The sequence below is a fragment of the Mustelus asterias genome, chromosome 30 (assembly GCF_964213995.1).
Source record: "Mustelus asterias chromosome 30, sMusAst1.hap1.1, whole genome shotgun sequence".
Taxonomy (NCBI): domain Eukaryota; kingdom Metazoa; phylum Chordata; class Chondrichthyes; order Carcharhiniformes; family Triakidae; genus Mustelus; species Mustelus asterias.
In genome coordinates, this window is record NC_135830.1 from 19,966,818 (window position 1) to 19,986,920 (window position 20,103).

The 20,103-nt window shown below is 49.1% G+C and overlaps 1 protein-coding gene across 1 annotated transcript in view; it reads right to left on the reverse strand.

The window, feature by feature from the left end:
• LOC144480856 (uncharacterized) overlaps positions 1-20,103 on the reverse strand; it is a 63,277-nt gene that overhangs the window by 42,138 nt on the left and 1,036 nt on the right. Inside the window, exon 2 of the mRNA XM_078200478.1 lies at positions 17,928-19,410. Within this exon, the coding sequence (XP_078056604.1) occupies positions 17,928-19,081 (1,154 nt within the window). The 5' untranslated portion in view covers positions 19,082-19,410. The remainder of the gene's footprint in view (positions 1-17,927; positions 19,411-20,103) is intronic.

Sequence of the window (20,103 nt, forward strand, 5' to 3'; positions counted from 1 at the left end):
GGAATGGAGGGATACAAAAGAATGGTCTAGTTTGGACCAGGGAGCGGCGCGGGTTTGGAGGGCCGAAGGGCCTGTTCCTGTGCCTCGTACATCTCCTTTAAACCTTGCCCCTCGCACCTTAAACCTGTGCCCCTGAGTAATTGACTCTTCCACCCTGGGAAAAAGCTTCTGACTGTCCACTCTGTCCATGCCCCTCATAATCTTGTAGACTTCTATCAGGTCTCCCCTCAACCTCCGTCGTTCCAGTGAGTACGACCCAAGTTTCTCCAACCCCTCCTCATAGCTAATGCCCTCCACACCAGGCAACCTGGTAAATCTTTTCTGTACCCTCTCCAAAGCCTCTGCATCCTTCTGGTAGTGTGGCGACCAGAATTGAACGCCATATTCCTAACTAAGGTTTTATAAAGTTGCAACATGACTTGCCAATTTTTAAACTCAGTGCCCCGGCCGATGAAGGCAAGCATGCCGTATGCCTTCTTGACTACCTTCTCCGCCTGCGTTGCCACTTTCAGTGCCCTGTGTACCTGTACAGTAAGAAGTCTCACAACACTTGTGTCCTCACAAGTCCTCACTCACCTGAAGAAGCAGCTTGAAGCTCTGAAAACTAGTGCTGCCAAATAAACCTGTTGGACTTTAACCTGGCATTGTGAGACTTCTTACTGTGCTTACCCCAGTCCAACACCGGCATCTCTACATCATGGCTACCTGTACACCCAGATCCCTCTGCCTATCAATAATCTTAAGCGTTCTGCCATTTACTGTATATTTCCTATCTATATTAGACCTTCCAAAATGCATTACCTCGCATTTGTCCAGATTAAACTCCATCTGCCATCTCTCCGCCCAAGTCCCCAACCGATCTATATCCTGCAGTATCCTCTGATGGTCCTCATCGCTATCCGCAAATCCACCAACCTTTGTGTTGTCCGCAGACTTACTAATCAAACCAGTTACATTTTCCTCCAAATCATTTATATATATTACAAACAGCAAAGGTCCCAGCACTGACCCCTGAGGAACGCCACTTGTCACAGCCCTCCATTCAGAAACGCACCCCTGCAGCGGGAAGTGTAGACAGAGTCAATGGATGGGAGGCTGGTTTGCGTGATGGGCTGGGCTTCATTCACGACGCTTTGTAGTTTCTTGCGGTCTTGGGCAGAGCAGGAGCCATACAAAGCTGTGATACAGCCAGGAAGAATGCTTTCTATGTTGCATAGCTAGGGTACAGAGAAAGAGACAAAAGTCTGAGATGAGGTAGCAACCGACTCAAGAACAGCTTCTTCCCTGCTGCCATCAGACTTATGAATGGACCTACCTCATATTAAGTTGATCTTTTTTTTACACCCTAGTTATGACTGTAACACTACATTCTCCACTCTCTTGTTTCCTTCTCTATGCTTTGTCCATATAGAAGGCAAGGAACAATACTTTTCATTGTATACCAATACATGTGACAATAATAAATCAAATCAAATTTAATTTATCATAGAAATCATAGAAACCCTACAGTGCAGAAGGAGGCCATTCGGCCCATCGAGTCTGCACCGACCACAATCCCACCCAGGCCCTACCCCCATATCCCTACATATTTACCCACTAATCCCTCTAACCTACACATCTCAGGACACTAAGGGGCAATTTTTAGCATGGCCAATCAACCTAACCCGCACATCTTTGGACTGTGGGAGGAAACCGGAGCACCCGGAGGAAACCCACGCAGACACGAGGAGAATGTGCAAACTCCACACAGACAGTGACCCGAGCCGGGAATCGAACCCAGGTCCCTGGAGCTGTGATATTTAGGTCACACTTCGTGCCTCAGAGAAGAATGCATTTTATTAATGAACTGAATTGGGGTCATGTTTCTCCTTTTGGGGTCCTCCACATGTGACATAATTATTGTTGGTGGCTGAAGATGCGCCTGGATGTCCATTGCCACCTGAACCTGAGTCTCCTGTGTGTCCAAATTAATCTGGCCCTGCAAAATAAAAGGTCCCTATTGACACGTCCTATTTAAATGATATCTCTGGGAAACATTAGAGATAGATTGCACAGGCCCGTTACTCACTGGACACCCTAACCATCGGGAACATCCTCCCTGCATCACCCTGTCTAGTCCTGTTTGAATTTTATAGGTTTCTATGAGGTCCCCCCTCATTTTTCTGAACTCCAGCAAATGCAATCCTAACCAACTCAATCTTTCCTCCTACGTCAGTCCAGCTATCCCATGAATCAGTCTGGTAAACCTTCTCTGCACTCCCTAATGACTTGGATATCCGGCTTGTCATAGGTACGTTTACCTGGTGGATTGAAGCTTTCCCCGTGTGTAGAAATGATGCAGCAGTCACTGCAGCTAAAATCCTGTGGGAACAGGTCTTGTAAGAAGTCTCACAACGCCAGGTTGAAGTCCAACAGGTTTATTTGGTAGCAAATGCCACTCGCTTTCGGAGCGCTGCTCCTTCGTCAGGTGAGAGGGAGTTCTGTTCACAAACAGGGCATATAAAGACACAAACTCAATTTACAGAATAATGATTGGAATGCGAGTCTTTACAGCTAATCAAGTCTTAAAGGTACAGACAATGTGAGTGGAGGGAGCATTAAGCACAGGTTAAAGAGATGCGTATTGTCTCCAGACAGGACAGCTAGTGAGATTTTGATCTTTGCCAGATGGGGCTCTCTGGAAAAGATAGAGAGTGATAATGGCCCTCATTTCACAGCAGAAGTAACGGCAGCAGCTCAGACATGTTGTGGGTTTGGAACAACATTTCCACACCCCTTACCACCCAGAATCTACTGACATGGTCGGGATCTCTAATAACTCTGGAGAAATGACACTGAAGATAGCTGTTATGAAGAGAGCTGATGATCTGGTCAAAACATAGAAACATAGAAGACAGTAGCAGGAGAGGCCATTTGGCCTATCGAGCCTGTTCCCACCATTCATTATGATCATGACAGATCATCCAACTCAATAGCCTGATCCTGCCGTTCCCCCCATATCCTTTGATCCCCTTCACCTCAAGTGCTAAACCGAACTGCTTCCTGAAAACATTCAATGTTTTGGCCTCGCTACTTTCTGTGCTAACAAATTCAACAGGCTGACCACTCTCTGGGTGAAGAGATTACTCATCATCTCTGTGCTAAACCCTGGTAATTATAGACCGGTTAGTCTTACTTCGGTGGTTGGTAAATTGATGGAAAAGGTCCTTAGGGATGGGATTTACGACCATTTAGAAAGATGCGGATTAATCCGGGATAGTCAGCACAGCAAGTCGTGCCTCACAAATTTGATTGAATTTTTTGAGGAGGTAACTAAGTGTGTTGATGAAGGTAGGGCAGTTGATGTCATATACATGGATTTTAGTAAGGCGTTTGATAAGGTCCCCCATGGTCGGCTTATGATGAAAGTGAGGAGGTGTGGGATAGAGGGAAAGTTGGCCGATTGGATAGGTAACTGGCTGTCTGATCGAAGACAGAGGGTGGTGGTGGATGGAAAATTTTCGGATTGGAGGCAGATTGCTAGTGGAGTGCCACAGGGATCAGTGCTTGGTCCTCTGCTCTTTGTGATTTTTATTAATGACTTAGAGGAGGGGGCTGAAGGGTGGATCAGTAAATTTGCTGATGACACCAAGATTGGTGGAGTAGTGGATGAGGTGGAGGGCTGTTGTAGGCTGCAAAGAGACATAGATAGGATGCAAAGCTGGGCTGAAAAATGGCAAATGGAGTTTAACCCTGATAAATGTGAGGTGATTCATTTTGGTAGGACTAATTTAAATGTGGATTACAGGGTCAAAGGTAGGGTTCTGAAGACTGTGGAGGAACAGAGAGATCTTGGGGTCCATATCCACAGATCTCTAAAGGTTGCCACTCAAGTGGATAGAGCTGTGAAGAAGGCCTATAGTGTGTTAGCTTTTATTAACAGGGGGTTGGAGTTTAAGAGCCGTGGGGTTATGCTGCAACTGTACAGGACCTTGGTGAGACCACATCTGGAATATTGTGTGCAGTTCTGGTCACCTCACTATAAGAAGGATGTGGAAGCGCTGGAAAGAGTGCAGAGGAGATTTACCAGGATGCTGCCTGGTTTGGAGGGTAGGTCTTATGAGGAAAGGTTGAGGGAGCTAGGGCTGTTCTCTCTGGAGCGGAGGAGGCTGAGGGGAGACTTAATAGAGGTTTATAAAATGATGAAGGGGATAGATAGAGTGAACGTTCAAAGACTATTTCCTCGGGTGGATGGAGCTATTACAAGGGGGCATAACTATAGGGTTCGTGGTGGGAGATAGAGGAAGGATATCAGAGGTAGGTTCTTTACTCAGAGAGTGGTTGGGGTGTGGAATGGACTGCCTGCAGTGATAGTGGAGTCAGACACTTTAGGAACATTTAAGCGGTTATTGGATAGGCACATGGAGCACACCAGGATGATAGGGAGTGGGATAGCTTGATCTTGGTTTCAGATAAAGCTCGGCACAACATCGTGGGCCGAAGGGCCTGTTCTGTGCTGTACTGTTCTATGTTTAAACCATTTACCCTGTATCCTCAGACTGTGACCCCTGGTTCTGGACACCCCAATCATCGGGAACATCCTCCCTGCATCTACCCTGTCTAGTCCTGTTTGAATTTGATAGATTTCTATGAGATCCCCCCCCCGTCATTTTTCTGAACTCCAGCGAATACAATCCCAATCAACTCAATCTTTCCGCATACGTCACAGTCCAGCTATCCCAGGAATCAGTCTGGTAAACCTTCTCTGCACTCCCTAATGATCATTCACTCCCCTCCTGTTCGCTCCCCCAGCCATGATGTGAGGATGCCGGCGTTGGACTGGGGGTGAGCACAGTAAGAAGTGTCGCCACACCAGGTTAAAGCCCAACAGGCTTATTTGGTAGCACAAGCTTTCGGAGCGCCGCCCCTTCATCAGGTGAGTGAGGAGCTGTGTTCAAAAACAGGGCATACATAGATACAGATTTTACAATTGATACAACTGAGTCTGTATCTATGTATGCCCTGTTTGTGAACACAGCTCCTCACTCACCTGATGAAGGGGCGGCGCTCCGAAAGCTTGTGCTACCAAATAAACCTGTTGGACTTTAACCTGGTGTTGTGAGACTTCACATTGTGCTCACCCCCAGCCACAGCCCATTTCAACTCATGACAGATTCGACTCAATCAGATTGTTCATCCGACCAGGGTTCCACTCCCCATTGCTCCTTGACAGACTCATGACCAGTTTCTCCAGAACTTCCAGCAAAACCTTAACACTTCCTCCACGATCATCCTCATCACCAGTGCCCCGCAAGGCTGTGTCCTCAACCCCTTACTATACTCCTGATACACCTATGACTGTGCGGCCAAATTCCCCCCCAACTTCATTTTCAAGTTTGCTGATGACACCACTGTAGTGGGTTGGATCTCAAACAATGATGAGTCAGAGTACTGAGATAGAGAATCTGGTGAGCTGGTGACAATTTTTCTCCAATGGAGAAAAATTACATCGTGCGACTGTGCAGAGGGACCTGGGTGTCCTTGTGCACGAATCGCAAAAACTCAGTCTGCAGGTGCAGCAGTTGATCAAGAAGGCGAATGGAACGTTGGCCTTTATCGCGAGGAGGATAGAATATAAAAGCAGGGAGGTCTTGCTGCAACTGTACAGGGTACTGGGGAGGCTGCAACTGGAGTACTGTGTGCAGTTTTGGTCCCCTTATTTGCGAAAGGATATATTGGCCTTGGAGGGAGTGCAGAGAAGGTTCACCAGGTTGATACCGGAGATGAGGGGTGTGGCTTATGAGGAGAGATTAAACAGATTGGGTCTGTACTCGTTGGAGTTTAGAAGGATGAGGGGTGATCTTATAGAGACCTATAAGATAATGAAGGGGCTGGATAGGGTAGAGGTGGAGAGATTCTTTCCACTTAGAAGGGAAACCAGAACTAGAGGGCACAGCCTCAAAATAAGGGGGGTTCAGAACAGAGTTGAGGGGGAACTTCTTCTCTCAGAGGGTGGTGAATCTCTGGAATTCTCTGCCCATTGAAGTGGTGGAGGCTACCTCGTTGAATATGTTTAAATCACGGATAGATGGATTCCTGATCGGTAAGGGAATTAGGGGTTATAGGGATCAGGCGGGTAAGTGGAACTGATTCGCTTCAGATCAGCCATGATCTTGTTGAATGGCGGGGCAGGCTCGAGGGGCTAGATGGCCTACTCCTGCTCCTATTTCTTATGTTCTTATGGTGCGATGACAATAATCTCTCCCTCAATGTCAACAGAATGAAGGAGATAGTCATCGACTTCAGGGAGTGTAGTACAGAACATGCCCCTGTCTACATCAAAGAGAATGAAATGGAAATGGTCAAGAGCTTCATGTTTCTAGGTGTCCAGATCACCAACAATCTGACCTGGTCCCTCCATGCGATGCTGTAGTCATGAAAGCCCACCAACGCCTCCACTTTCCCAACTTTTACAGATGCACCACAGAAAGCATTCTTTCTGGTTGTATCACAGCTCGGTATGGGCTCCTGCTCTGCCCAAGACCGCAAGAAACTACAAAAGATCATGAACGAAGCCCAGTCCAACACGCAAACCAGCCTCCCATCCATTGACTCTGTCTACACTTCCCGCTGCCTCGGAAAAGCAGCCAGCATAATCAAGGACCCCACACACCCCGGACATTCGCTCTTCCACCTTCTTCCATCACGATCAAGATACAAAAGTTTGAGATCACAGACCAATCGATTCAAGAACAGCTTCTTCCCTGCTGCCATCAGACTTTTGAATGGACCTACCTTGTATTAAGTTATAGAATTATAGAATCCCTACAGTGCAGAAGGAGGCCATTCGACCCATCGAGTCTGCACCGACCACAATCCCACCCAGGCTCTACCCCCACATAATTTACCAGCTAATCCCTCTAACCTACGCATCTGAGGACTCTAAGGGGCAATTTTTAACCTGGCCAATCAACCTAACCCGCACATCTTTGGACCGTGGGAGGAACGGTAGCACAGTGGTTAGCACTGCTGCTTCACAGCTCCAGGGTCCCGGGTTCGATTCCTGGCTCGGGTCACTGTCTGTGTGGAGTTTGCACATTCTCCTCGTGTCTGCGTGGGTTTCCTCCGGGTGCTCCGGTTTCCTCCCACAGTCCAAAGATGTGCGGGTTAGGTTGATTGGCCAGGTTAAAAATTGCCCCTTAGAGTCCTGGGATGTGTAAGTTAGAGGGATTAGTGGGTAAATATGTGGGGGTAGGGCCTGGGTGGGATTGTGGTCGGTGCAGACCCGATGGGCCAAATGGCCTCCTTCTGCACTGTAGGGATTCTATAATTTCTTCTATGAAACCGGAGCACCCGGAGGAAACCCACGCAGACACGAGGAGAATGTGCAAACTCCACACAGACAGTGACCCGAGCCGGGAATCGAACCCGGGACCCTGGAGCTGTGAAGCAGCAGTGCTAACCACTGTGCTACCGTGCCGCCCTATCGTTGATCTTTCTCTACACCCTGGCTATGACTGTAACACTACATTTTGCACTCTCTCCTTTCCTTCTCTATTTACGGTATGCTTTGTCTGTATAGCGCGCAAGAAACAGTACTTTTCACTGAATACCAACACGTGACGATAATAAATCAAACAAATGACGCATTCACTGCAGCTAAAATCCTGTGGGAACAGATCTTTGCCAGATGGGGCTTTACAAAAAGGATAGAGAGTGATAATGGTCCTCATTTCACAGCAGAAGTAACGCAGCAGCTCAGACATGTTATGGGTTTGGAATAACATTTCCACACCCCTTACCACCCAGAATCTACTGACATGGTTGAGAGCTTTAATAACTTTGGAGAAATGACACTGAAGGTAGCTGTTGTGAAGGGAGCTGAAGATCTGGTCAAAACCCACATAGACATGGAGGCACAGTGGTTGGCACAGCACCAGAGACCCGGGTTCAATTCCCGGCTTGGGTCACTGTCTGTGCGGAGTCCGCATGTTCTCCCCGTGTCTGCGTGGGTTTTCTCCGGTTTCCTCAAACAGTCCGAAAGACATGATGGTTAGATGTACTGGTCAATGCTAAATTCCCTCATAGTGTACCCGAACAGGCACTGGAATGTGGTGACTAGGGGATTTTCACAGTAACTTCATTGCAGTGTTAATGTAAGTCTATTTGTGATGATGCTTATAAATAAACTTTAAACTTGCAGACTCCATACAGACAGTGACTCGAGCCGGGAATTGAACCCGGATTCCTGACGCTGTGAGGCAGCAGTGCTAACCACTGTACCACCCATAATACATGTACATAAGAACATAAGAAATAGGAGCAGGAGTAGGCCATCTAGCCCCTCGAGCCTGCCCCGCCATTCAATAAGATCATGGCTGATCTGACGTGGATCAGTACCACTTACCCGCCTGATCCCCATAACCCTTAATTCCCTTACCGATCAGGAATCCATCCATCCGCGCTTTAAACATATTCAGCGAGGTAGCCTCCACCACCTCAGTGGGCAGAGAATTCCAGAGATTCACCACCCTCTGGGAGAAGAAGTTCCTCCTCAACTCTGTCTTAAACCGACCCCCCTTTATTTTGAGGCTGTGTCCTCTAGTTTTAACTTCCTTACTAAGTGGAAAGAATCTCTCCGCCTCCACCCTATCCAGCCCCCGCATTATCTTATAAGTCTCCATAAGATCCCCCCTCATCCTTCTAAACATGTGACAATAATAAATCAAATCAAATCAAACTGAGGTGAGGAAAACTTTCTTCACCCAGAGAGTGATGAATGTGTGGAATTCACGACCACAGAAAGTAGTTGAGGCCAAAACATTGTGTGTTTTCATGAAGAAATTAGATATAGCTCTTGGGCTTAAAGGGATCAAAGGATATGGGAGGAAGGGGGATCAGGATATTGAATTCGATGATCAGTCATGATCAAAATGAATGGCAGATCAGGCTCGAAGGGCCGAATGGCCTACTCCTGCTTCTAGTATCTATGTTTCTAAATCCTCCCTGATACAGGCATCTCAACACCTCCAGGGAGAACTCACCCGTTACACAAGCTGGTCAATGGGAGATGAAGTGATGTTAAAAACATTGCTAAAAGGGATGGGTTGGGGGGTGGTTGCTAATTGGTAATATCCATAGTTTAGAAGAAGCAAATCTTATATTAGTGAATGGGAATGAGGGAAGAAAATGAGGGGCGGCACGGTAGCACAGTGGTTAGCACTGCTGCTTCACAGCTCCAGGGACCTGGGTTCGATTCCCGGCTCGGGTCACTGTCTGTGTGGAGTTTGCACATTCTCCTCGTGTCTGCGTGGGTTTCCTCCGGGTGCTCCCGGTTTCCTCCCACAGTCCAAAGATGTGCGGGTTAAGTTGATTGGCTGTGCTAAAATTGCCCCTTAGTGTCCTGAGATGCGTAGGTTAGAGGGATTAGCGGGTAAATATGTAGGGATATGGGGGTAGGGCCTGGGTGGGATTGTGGTCGGTGCAGGCTCGATGGGCTGAATGGCCTCTTTCTGCACTGGAGGGTTTCTATGATGAAAAACACAATATCTGTGTTGCCAAGGAGACCAGTGTAAACAACTGTACAAAACGAAAAGATGTGGAGATGCCGGTGTTGGACTGGGGTAAACACAGTAAGAAGTTTAACAACACCAGGTTAAAGTCCAACAGGTTTATTTGGTAGCAAAAGCCACACAAGCTTTCGGAGCTCTAAGCCCCTTCTTCAGGTGAGTGGGAATTCTGTTCACAAACAGAGCTTATAAAGACACGAAACGAAACGGTCAGATAATTAGATGGAGAATAAATGCTGCATTTGATTTTATCCACAAGGGACAAGATATGGATGGTCATTGTGCTCCTGGACTGTGTCCAGGCTGAAGTTTTGTTTCTGCCGTCTGATCCTTCCCAGTGTCCTTTCTCAGCTCCACTCAGGTGATGTTAAACACTCAGGTGGGAAAGGAGGCGATGGCCTAGTGGTATTATCACTGGACTGAAAATCCAGAAACTCAGCTAATGTCCTGGGGACCCAGGTTCGAATCCCGCTCACGGCAGATGGTGGAACTTGAATTCAATAAAAAAATAATCTGTAATTAATAATCTGCTGATAACGGTGAAACCATCGTCAATTGTCAAGAAAAACCCATCTGGTTCACTAATGTCCCTTTAGGGAAGGAAATCTGCCGTCCTTACCTGGTCTGGCCTACATGTGACTCCAGGGCCACACAGCAATGTGGTTGACTCTCAACTGCCCTCCAAGGGGCAACTAGGGATGGGCAATAAATGCTGGGCCCAGCCAGCGACGCCCATGTCCCACGAATGAATAAAGAAAAGATAAAATCCACAATGTGTTTATAAGAAAGCTAATTGATTTATTTATCCAGAATACTAAATTCCAGCCAAGTTAGAAACATTATTACCTTCAGAAACAATGTCCGAGTCTTAGAATGGGGCGGTACGGTGGTTGGCACGGCTGCCTCACAATGCCAGAGACCTGGGTTCGATTCCCGGCTCGGGTCACTGTGTGTGTGGAGTTTGCACGTTCTCCCCGTGTCTGCGTGGGTTTCCTCCGGGTGCTCCGGTTTCCTCCCACACTCCAAAGATGTGCAGGTTAGGTTGATTGGTCATGTTAAATTGGACCTTAGTGTCCTGGGATGCGTGGGTAAGAGGGATTAGCGGGGTAAATATGTGGGGTTGCAGGGATAGGGCCTGGGTTGGGGATGTGCACGGTAAAGACTCGATGGGCCGAATGGCCTCCTTCTGTACTGTAAGGATTGTGGGGTTTTTAAAACAGAAAATTTTAAAGAAAACTTCAGAGTCACACTCAAACATTTTTCCAATCAGTTTATTAAGGAGCAACAGCTTAGATATGATACATTAGCTGGTAGACAGAAAAGTCATACAACCCAAAACAGGTGAGTATGGTTTCCTGGGCCTGCCTTCAATAAATGGGTGAGAGAAACAAGGAGGATGCTGATCTCAGTATCTGGAGGTGACAGTCTATTCGGAATGGCTTACTGCCACCATGGGCTAGCACAGTGGTTAGCACTGCTGCCTCACAGCTCCAGGGACCTGGGTTCGATTCCCGGCTTGGGTCACTGTCTGTGTGGAGTCTGCACATTCTCCCCGTGTCTGCACGGGTTTCCTCCAGGTGCTCCAATTTCCTCCCACAGTCCCAAAGACTTGCTGGTTAGCCGTGCTAAATTCTCCCTCAGTGTACCCGAACAGGTGCCGGAGTGTGGCAACTAGGGGATTTTCACAGTAAAGTTTGTTTATTAGTCACAAGTAGGCTTACATTCACACTGCAATGAAGTTACCGTGAAAATCCCCGAGTCGCCACACTCCGGCGCCTGTTTGGGTAACACTCGGGGAGAATTTAGCACGGCCAGTCCACCTAACCGGCAAGTCTTTGGACTGTGGGAGGAAACTGGAGCACCCGGAGGAAACCCACGCAGACACGGGGAGAAGGTGCAGACTCCGCAGGCGGTGACCTGAGCCAGGAATTGAACCCGGGTCCCCGGCGCTGTGAAGCAGCAATGGCTAACCACTGTGCCACAATGAAGTTACTTCATTGCGGTGTTCATGTAATGTGACACGAATATATAAACTTTGAACTGTACTGATCCCGGATCAGGGAGATGCTGGTCCCCATATCCGGAGGTGAGTCTCCTCGGAATGGTTTACTGATCCCGGATCAGGGAGATGCTGGTCCCCATATCCGGAGGTGACAGTCCCCTCGGAATGGTTTACTGATCCCGGATCAGGGAGATGCTGGTCCCCATATCCGGAGGTGAGTCTCCTCGGAATGGTTTACTGATCCCGGATCAGGGAGATGCTGGTCCCCATGGCTGATGGTGATAATCTCCTCGGAATACTTTACTGTTCCTGGATCAGACAGATAGATGAAGCCGATCTCCGTGCTTGGACATGGTGGCAATTTCTCCTTTTTTCAGTCTTCTTGAACTAGCCAAACCGTGAGGCCAAAGCCAGCGTGGATCACTTTGATAAGCTCTCTTATCCAAAGTGATTTTCCCTCTAAGAAGCCCATTCATGTACTTTATGTCTGGGGGTCTTTTGTCAATGCCTTATTCAATTGTCCATTTCTCAGGGTTAGATATTCAAGGGGACCCCCTCCCTATTCCTATCAGAAGTCCATGAATTCAGTTCGTGACTCATTGCTTGCTCGGACATCTTGTTTAATATTAAACCAGACAGTTGCCTTACATGTGAGCCATGAGATCGTACCTGCCCACCCTTCCCAATCTATCAAGTTTGTCTTATTTGAGTTTCTGTGCTGGAGACATGTCCTTAGCAGAAATAACAGGTCTACACTCCCCTGTATCTGTCAACGCAGGAAGCTTTCTTCACATGTCAGAGCCATGATGTGGAGATGCCGGCGTTGGACTGGGGTAGACACAGTAAGAAGTCTCACAACACCAGGTTAAAGTCCAGCAGGTTTATTTGGTAGCATGAGCTTTCGGAGCGCTGCCCCTTCATCAGCTGAGTCATCTGATGAAGGAGCAGCGCTCCGAAAGCTCGTGATTCCAAATAAGCCTGTTGGACTTTAACCTGGTGTTGTGGGACTTCTTCATATGTGAGTTATTCCTATAATATTAAAGCAACTTTATCAAAATTTTATAATATTGAAGAGTGATTTCTTACCTTGTGAAGGGATTTTTCGCCACTGATTTCTAACACATTTTATTTCTACGTGACAAGCCTGCTTTCCTAATTTTTTGATTACATACTACAGATAAGGTACTAACGCAACAAGAATTAGTGACACAAAAGGTTCTTTACGCAGAGAGTGGTTGGGGTGTGGAATGGACTGCCTGCAGTGATAGTGGAGTCAGACACTTTAGGAACATTTAAGCGGTTATTGGATAGGCACATGGAGCACACCAGGATGATAGGGAGTGGGATAGCTTGATCTTGGTTTCAGATAAAGCTCGGCACAACATCGTGGGCCGAAGGGCCTGTTCTGTGCTGTACTGTTCTATGTCTAGAAGCTTGAGTTGCCACTGATGATAAGTGTAAAAACCTTTCCAGTAAAATGTGATAACTGTCGACTTTGATGCCTCCTTCCCAATTGCAGATCATCTCACACAATTCTAAATTAACATTTTGTAAATCTTAGAATCCCTACAGTGCAGAAGGAAGCCATTCAGCCCATCGAGTCTCCACCAATTCTTACCCAGGCCCTATCCCCGTAATCACCCCGCTAATCCCCCTCCCCCCAATCTACACGTCTTGGTACACAAAGGGGGCAATTGAGCATGGCCAATCAACCTAACCCACACACCTTTGGAGTGGGGGAGGAAGCTGGAGCACCCGGAGGAAACCCACGGAGACACGAGGATCTCCACACAGTCACTCGAGACTGGAATTGCCGGCTTTGGACTGGGGTCGGCGTAGTTAGAAGTCTCACAACACCAGGTTAAAGTCCAATGGGTTTATTTGGTAGCATGAGCTTTTGGAGCACTGCTCCTTCATCGGGTGACTCACCTGACCACTCACCAGGGGACTCTGCTAGCCCCTGGCGCTGTGAGGCAGCAGTGCCAACCACTGTGCCACCCCGACATCTGGTTCAAACAAAAGTTCACGCCTGGATTTCTATTCTCTAGCTTTCTATTCACCTGCATCCACCTTGTGGATATATATTTTTTATTCATTCATGGGACATGGGTGTCGCTGGCTGGCCAGCATTTATTGCCCATCCCTAGTTGCCCTTGAACTGAGTGGCATTTCAGAGGGCAATTAAAAGTCAACCACATTGCAGTGTGGCTCTGGAGTCACATGTAGGCCAGACCGGGTAGGGATGGCAGATTTCCTTCCCCTAAAGGAACGTGATGGGTTTTTCCGACAATGGTTTCACCGTCATCAGTAGATTCTTAATTCCAGATATTTTTTTATTGAATTCAAATTCCACCGTCTGCGGGATTCGAACCCGGGTCCCCCAGAACATCAGCTGGGTTTCTGGGATTAATAATCCAGCGATAATGCCACCAGGCCATCGCCTCTCCATTTCTAAACCCAGATTCTAGTTCCTCTTTTACTTTAATTTTACTCTTTCTGATAGAAACCAGTGTGTTTAATTCTATCCTGAATGTATTAAAGTCAGTTACTCTATGGAGTAAACCTTGATGATTTGAAATGTTGTCTCACTGACCACATTAATCACTCAATGTTGTTCTATTATCGAGTATTCATAGAATCCCTACAGTGCAGAAGGAGGCCATTCGGCCCATCGAGTCTGCACCGACCACAATCCCACCCAGGCCCTACCCCCACATATTTACCCGCTAATCCCTCTAACCTACGCATCCCAGGACTCTAAGGGGCAATTTTTTTTTTTTTAACCTGGTCAATCAACCTCAACCCGCACATCTTTGGACTGTGGGAGGAAACCGGAGCACCCGGAGGAAACCCACGCAGACACGAGGAGAATGTGCAAACTCCACACAGACAGTGACCCCGAGCCGGGAATCGAACCCGGGACCCTGGAGCTGTGAAGCAGCAGTGCTAACCCACTGTGCTACCGTGTGCTGGCCGTATCTGGCAACCGTTCTTCAGTGCGGGTCCACCTGGCATTTCTACATGTCAACTACACCACTCATAACTAATTACATCTGTACACTCACACAGGGCATCCCGAAGGCAGGTCACGCTGATACGACCCACTCTTCCCTGTTAAATACTCTTACCAAAGATCAGGGGTGAGGGGGCCAGTGTAGCCCGTCTCAAGATCTTTGCTTATCTCGCCCTGCGTGGTCATAGACGTTTACAGCATGGAAACATGACCTTCAGCCCAACCTGTCCATGCCACGCTTTTTCTTTAACCACTAAGCTAGTCCCAGTTGCCTGCGTTTGGCCATGTGGGTGGCACGGTAGCACAGTGGTTAGCACTGCTGCTTCACAGCTCCAGGGACCCGGGTTCGATTCCCGGCTCGGGTCACTGTCTGTGTGGAGTTTGCACATTCTCCTCGTGTCAAAGAACAAAGAACAGTACAGCACAGGAAACAGGCCCTTCGGCCCTCCAAGCCTGTGCCCGCTCCTTGGTCCAACTAGACCAATCGTTTGTATCCCTCCATTCCCAGGCTGCTCATGTGACTATCCAGGTAAGTCTTAAACGATGTCAGCGTGCCCGCCTCCACCACCCTACTTGGCAGCGCATTCCAGGCCCCCACCACCCTCTGTGTAAAAAACGTCCCTCTGATGTCTGAGTTATACTTCGCCCCTCTCAGCTTGAGCCCGTGACCCCTCGTGATCGTCACCTCCGACCTGGGAAAAAGCTTCCCACTGTTCACCCTATCTATACCCTTCATAATCTTGTACACCTCTATTAGATCTCCCCTCATTCTCCGTCTCTCCAAGGAGAACAACCCCAGTCTACCCAATCTCTCCTCATAGCACGTGTCTGCGTGGGTTTCCTCCGGGTGCTCCGGTTTCCTCCCACAGTCCGAAGATGTGCGGGTTAGGTTGATTGGCCATGCTAAAATTGCCCCTTAGTGTCCTGAGATGTGTAGGTTAGAGGGATTAGTGGGTAAAATATGTAGGGATGTGGGGGTAGGGCCGAGGTGGGATTGTGGTCGGTGCAGACTCGATGGGCCGAATGGCCTCTTTCTGTCCGGTAGGGTTTCTATGATCCCATCTTACCCATGTAACTGTCTAAATTCTTTTTAAAAGACAAAATTGTACCCGCCTCTACTACTACCTCTGGCAGCTTGTTCCAGACACTCATCACCCTCTGTGTGAAAAAAAATTGCCCCTCTGGACACTTTTGTATCTCTCCCCTCTCACCTTAAATCTCTCAATATCTCAGATTATCAAATCCAGTTTTATGAAATTTAGGGCTGCACAGTGGTTAGCACTGCTGTCTTACAGCTCCAGGGACCCGGGTTCAATTCCGGCCTCGGGTCACTGTCTGTGTGGAGTTTGCATGTTCTCTCCCTCTGTCTGTGTGGGTTTCCTCCGGGTGCTCCGGTTTCCTCCCACAATCCAAAGATGTGCGGGTTTGGTGGATTGGCCGTGCTAAATTGACCCTTAGTGTCAAGGGGGATTAGCTGGGGTAAATACACGGATGTACTGGGATAGGCCTGAGTGCGATCCTTGTCCGTGAAGGCTCGATGGGCTGAATGGCCTCCTTCTGCACTGTAGGGATTCTATGACCTCATGAGGGTTCCGTGTCAAACCCTGACAGGAAGCTGCAGGAGAGTCAAACAGAGACTGGGAGATGTCCGTCTCACGGGAGTGCAGCTCATAGTCATGTTTAACCCAGCTGGACATCTGTTTACTTCCGAACAAAGAACAATACAGCACAGGCCCTTCGGCCCTCCAAGCCCGTGCCGCTCCTGGTCCAAACTAGACCATCCTTCTGCATCCCTCCATTCCCACTCCGTTCATGTGGCTATCTAGATAAGTCTTAAACGTTCCCAGTGTGTCCGCCTCCACCACCTTGCCCGGCAGCGCATTCCAGACCCCCACCACCCTCTGTGTAAAATACGTCCTTCTGATATCCGTGTTAAACCTCGTCCCCCTCACCTTGAACCTATGACCCCTCGTGGACGTCACCACCGACCTGGGGAAAAGCTTCCCACCGTTCACCCTATCTATGCCTTTCATAATTTTAGTAAGAAGTTTAACAACACCAGGTTAAAGTCCAACAGGTTTATTTGGTAGCAAAAGCCACACAAGCTTTCGAGGCTCTGAGCCCCTTCTTCAGGTGAGTGGGAATTCTGTTCACAAACAGAACTTATAAGACACAGACTCAATTTACATGAATAATGGTTGGAATGGTAAATTGAGTCTGTGTCTTATAAGTTCTGTTTGTGAACAGAATTCCCACTCACCTGAAGAAGGGGCTCAGAGCCTCGAAAGCTTGTGTGGCTTTTGCTACCAAATAAACCTGTTGGACTTTAACCTGGTGTTGTTAAACTTCTTACTGTGTTTACCCCAGTCCAACGCCGGCATCTCCACATCATTTCATAATTTTATACAGTTTTTCTATGTTTCTATTTCAAGCTTAGATGATCCTTCGTCAGAGCTGAGACGGGACATAGAAATCATAGAAACCCTACAGTGCAGAAGGAGGCCATTCGGCCCATCGGGTCTGCACCGACCACAATCCCACCCAGGCCCTACCCTCACATATTTTACCCGCTAATCCCTCTAACCTACACATCCCAGGACTCTAAGGGGCAATTTTTAGCATGGCCAATCAACCTAACCCGCACATCTTTGGACTGTGGGAGGAAACCGGAGCACCCGGAGGAAACCCACGCAGACACGAGGAGAATGTGCAAACTCCACACAGACAGTGACCCGAGCCGGGAATCGAACCCGGGACCCTGGAGCTGTGAAGCAGCAGTGCTAACCACTGTGCTACCGTGCCGCCCGTTTAAGGTGCGTGGGGAAAAGTTTAGAGGAGATGTCGAATGGCCTCCTTCTGCACTGTAGGGTTTCTATTCTTTCTATTCTATGTGCGAGGCAAGTTTTTTTTTTACACAGAGGGTGGTAAATGTCTGGAAGGCGCTGCCCAGGGAGGTGGTGGGAGCGGGTACAATAGCGGCATTTAAGGGGCAACTAGACGAATACATGGATAGGATGGGAATGGAAGGATACGGACGCCGTAAGTGCGTACGGTTTTAGTTTGGGCAGGCATCATGAGCGACACAGGTTTGGAAGGCCGAAGGGTCTGTTCCTGTGCTACTGTTATTCATTCTTTGTTCTAATCCTGCTTCTAGTCTCTATGTAACTAAAGACTGCTGAATAGTCCTTCCTGAAATTTCTGACTGTCCTGTGCATTCTTCACAGTGACGAGTCCTCCATCATGAAATGAAATGAGCAAGGGACGTTAAACAAAATCCTAAGTGGGCTTAACGTCGGTAGGATTAGTGGAAACCGGCCCCTGGAATCACTTGTGAACTTGCTGGTGCTTCAGCAGGTGTCCTGACTGAATGAACCCCTTCCCGCACACGGAGCAGGTGAACGGCCGCTCCCCAGCGTGAACTCGCCGGTGCGTCAGCAGGTGCCCCGACTGAATGAATCCCTTCCCGCAGACAGAACAAGTGAACGGCCTCTCCCCGGTGTGAATGCGTTCGTGCAGATGCAGGTTGCCGGACTGAGTGAAGCCCTTCCCGCACACGGAGCAGGCGAACGGCCTCTCCCCGGTGTGGGTGCGTCTGTGCAGCAGCAGGCCCGCCGCGTGGGTGAACCCCTTTCCGCACGCGGGGCAGACAAAGGACTTCTCCCCCGTGTGGGTGCGTCGGTGGGCGGTGAGGTTGGAGGACTGCCTGAATCCCTTCCCGCACGTGGAGCAGGTGAACGGCTTCTTCCCGGCGTGAATTCGCTGGTGCTGCAGAAGGACGGAGGCGTTGGTGAACCCCTTCCCGCACTCAGGGCAGGTGAACGGCCTCTCCCCGGTGTGAACCCGCTGGTGCACGTCGAGGTCCGCCGGTCGCTTGAACCTCTTTTCGCAGCAAGTGCAGCTGAAGGGTCTCTCCTCGGTGTGGATGCGCTGGTGGGTCAGCAGGTGAGAGGACTGGGCGAAGCCCTTCCCACACTCGGAGCAGGTGAACGGCCGCTCCCCGGTGTGGACCCGCCGGTGCGCAACCAGGTCGACGGAACGCTTAAACCTCTTTTCGCAGCAAGTGCAGCTGAACGGCGTCTCCCCGGTGTGGAGCCGCTGGTGGGTGGTGAGGGTGGACGACTGCCTGAAGCTCTTCCCGCAGGAAGTGCAGGTGAAAGGCTTCTCCTCCGTGTGAATCCGTTGGTGCGACCGGAGGCTGGCGAGATGGGTGAAGCCCTCCCCACACACGGGGCAGGTGAATGGCCTCTCCCCGGTGTGAAGCCGCTGGTGTACAGTGAGGGTCGATGACTGCCTGAACCTTTTCCCGCAGGAGGCGCAGCTGAAAGGCTTCTCCTCCGTGTGAATCCGCTGGTGCGCAGTTAGGATGAATGACTGATTGAATCCCTTCCCGCACACAGAGCAGGTGAACGGCCTCTCCCCAGTGTGAATGCGTCGGTGGTTTTCCAGCTGGGACGGGTAACTGAATCCCTTACCACAGTCCCCACATTTCCAAGGTTTCTCCACATTGCCGGCGTCCATATCTCTCACTCCAGGAGGGGTTGATCAGTTAAAGTCTCAACCTCACGAAGAACACATGTATAGAATCTTCCAACTGGAAATGCTGCGATGTTTGTTTCAGGCTGTCCAACTGGTTCAAGCTCTTTACACTGACAGGGCACTGGTATCCTCTTACACAGGTGTGTGTGTCTCAGTGGTTTTCCAGCCACACTAATGTTTAAAATGTTCTCCCTCAGACAGGACAGACAAACATTTCTTCTTCCGTAATCAAAGGTCGACGGAATTCAAGTCCTGATGAATCAAGTGGCCCCAGCGGATCCTGCTGTGACAATCCTCAACTTGACAATATCCTGTATAAATAAAAAGTTTACAAAATCGTTAATTTAAACCGAATCATAGAATCCCTACAGTGCAGAAGGAGGCCATTCAGCCCATCGAGCCTGCACCGACCACAATCCCACCCAGGCCTTATTCCCGTAGCCCCACGTATCTACCCTGCTAATCCCCCCAACCTACATGTCTTGGGACACTAAAGGGCAATTTAGCACGGCCAATCATAGAAACCCTACAGTACAGAAAGAGGCCATTCGGCCCATCGAGTCTGCACCGACCACAATCCCACCCAGGCCCTACCCCCATATCCCTACATATTTACCCACTAATCCCTCCAACCTACGCATCTCAGGACACTAAGGGCAATTTTTTTTTTTTAGCATGGCCAATCAACCTAACCCGCACATCTTTGGACTGTGGGAGGAAACCGGAGCACCCGGAGGAAACCCACGCAGACACAAGGAGAATGTGCAAACTCCACACAGACAGTGACCCCGAGCCGGGAATCGAACCCAGGTCCCTGGAGCTGTGAAGCAGCAGTGCTAACCACTGTGCTACCGTGCCGCCCACCTAATCCACACATCTTTGAACTACGGAAAGGATCCGGAGCACCCGTGGGAAACCCCATGCCGGCTCGGGGAGAACGTGCAAACTCTGTACGGACAGTGACCCAAGCCGGAATTGAACCTGGGTCCCTGGCGCTGTGAGGC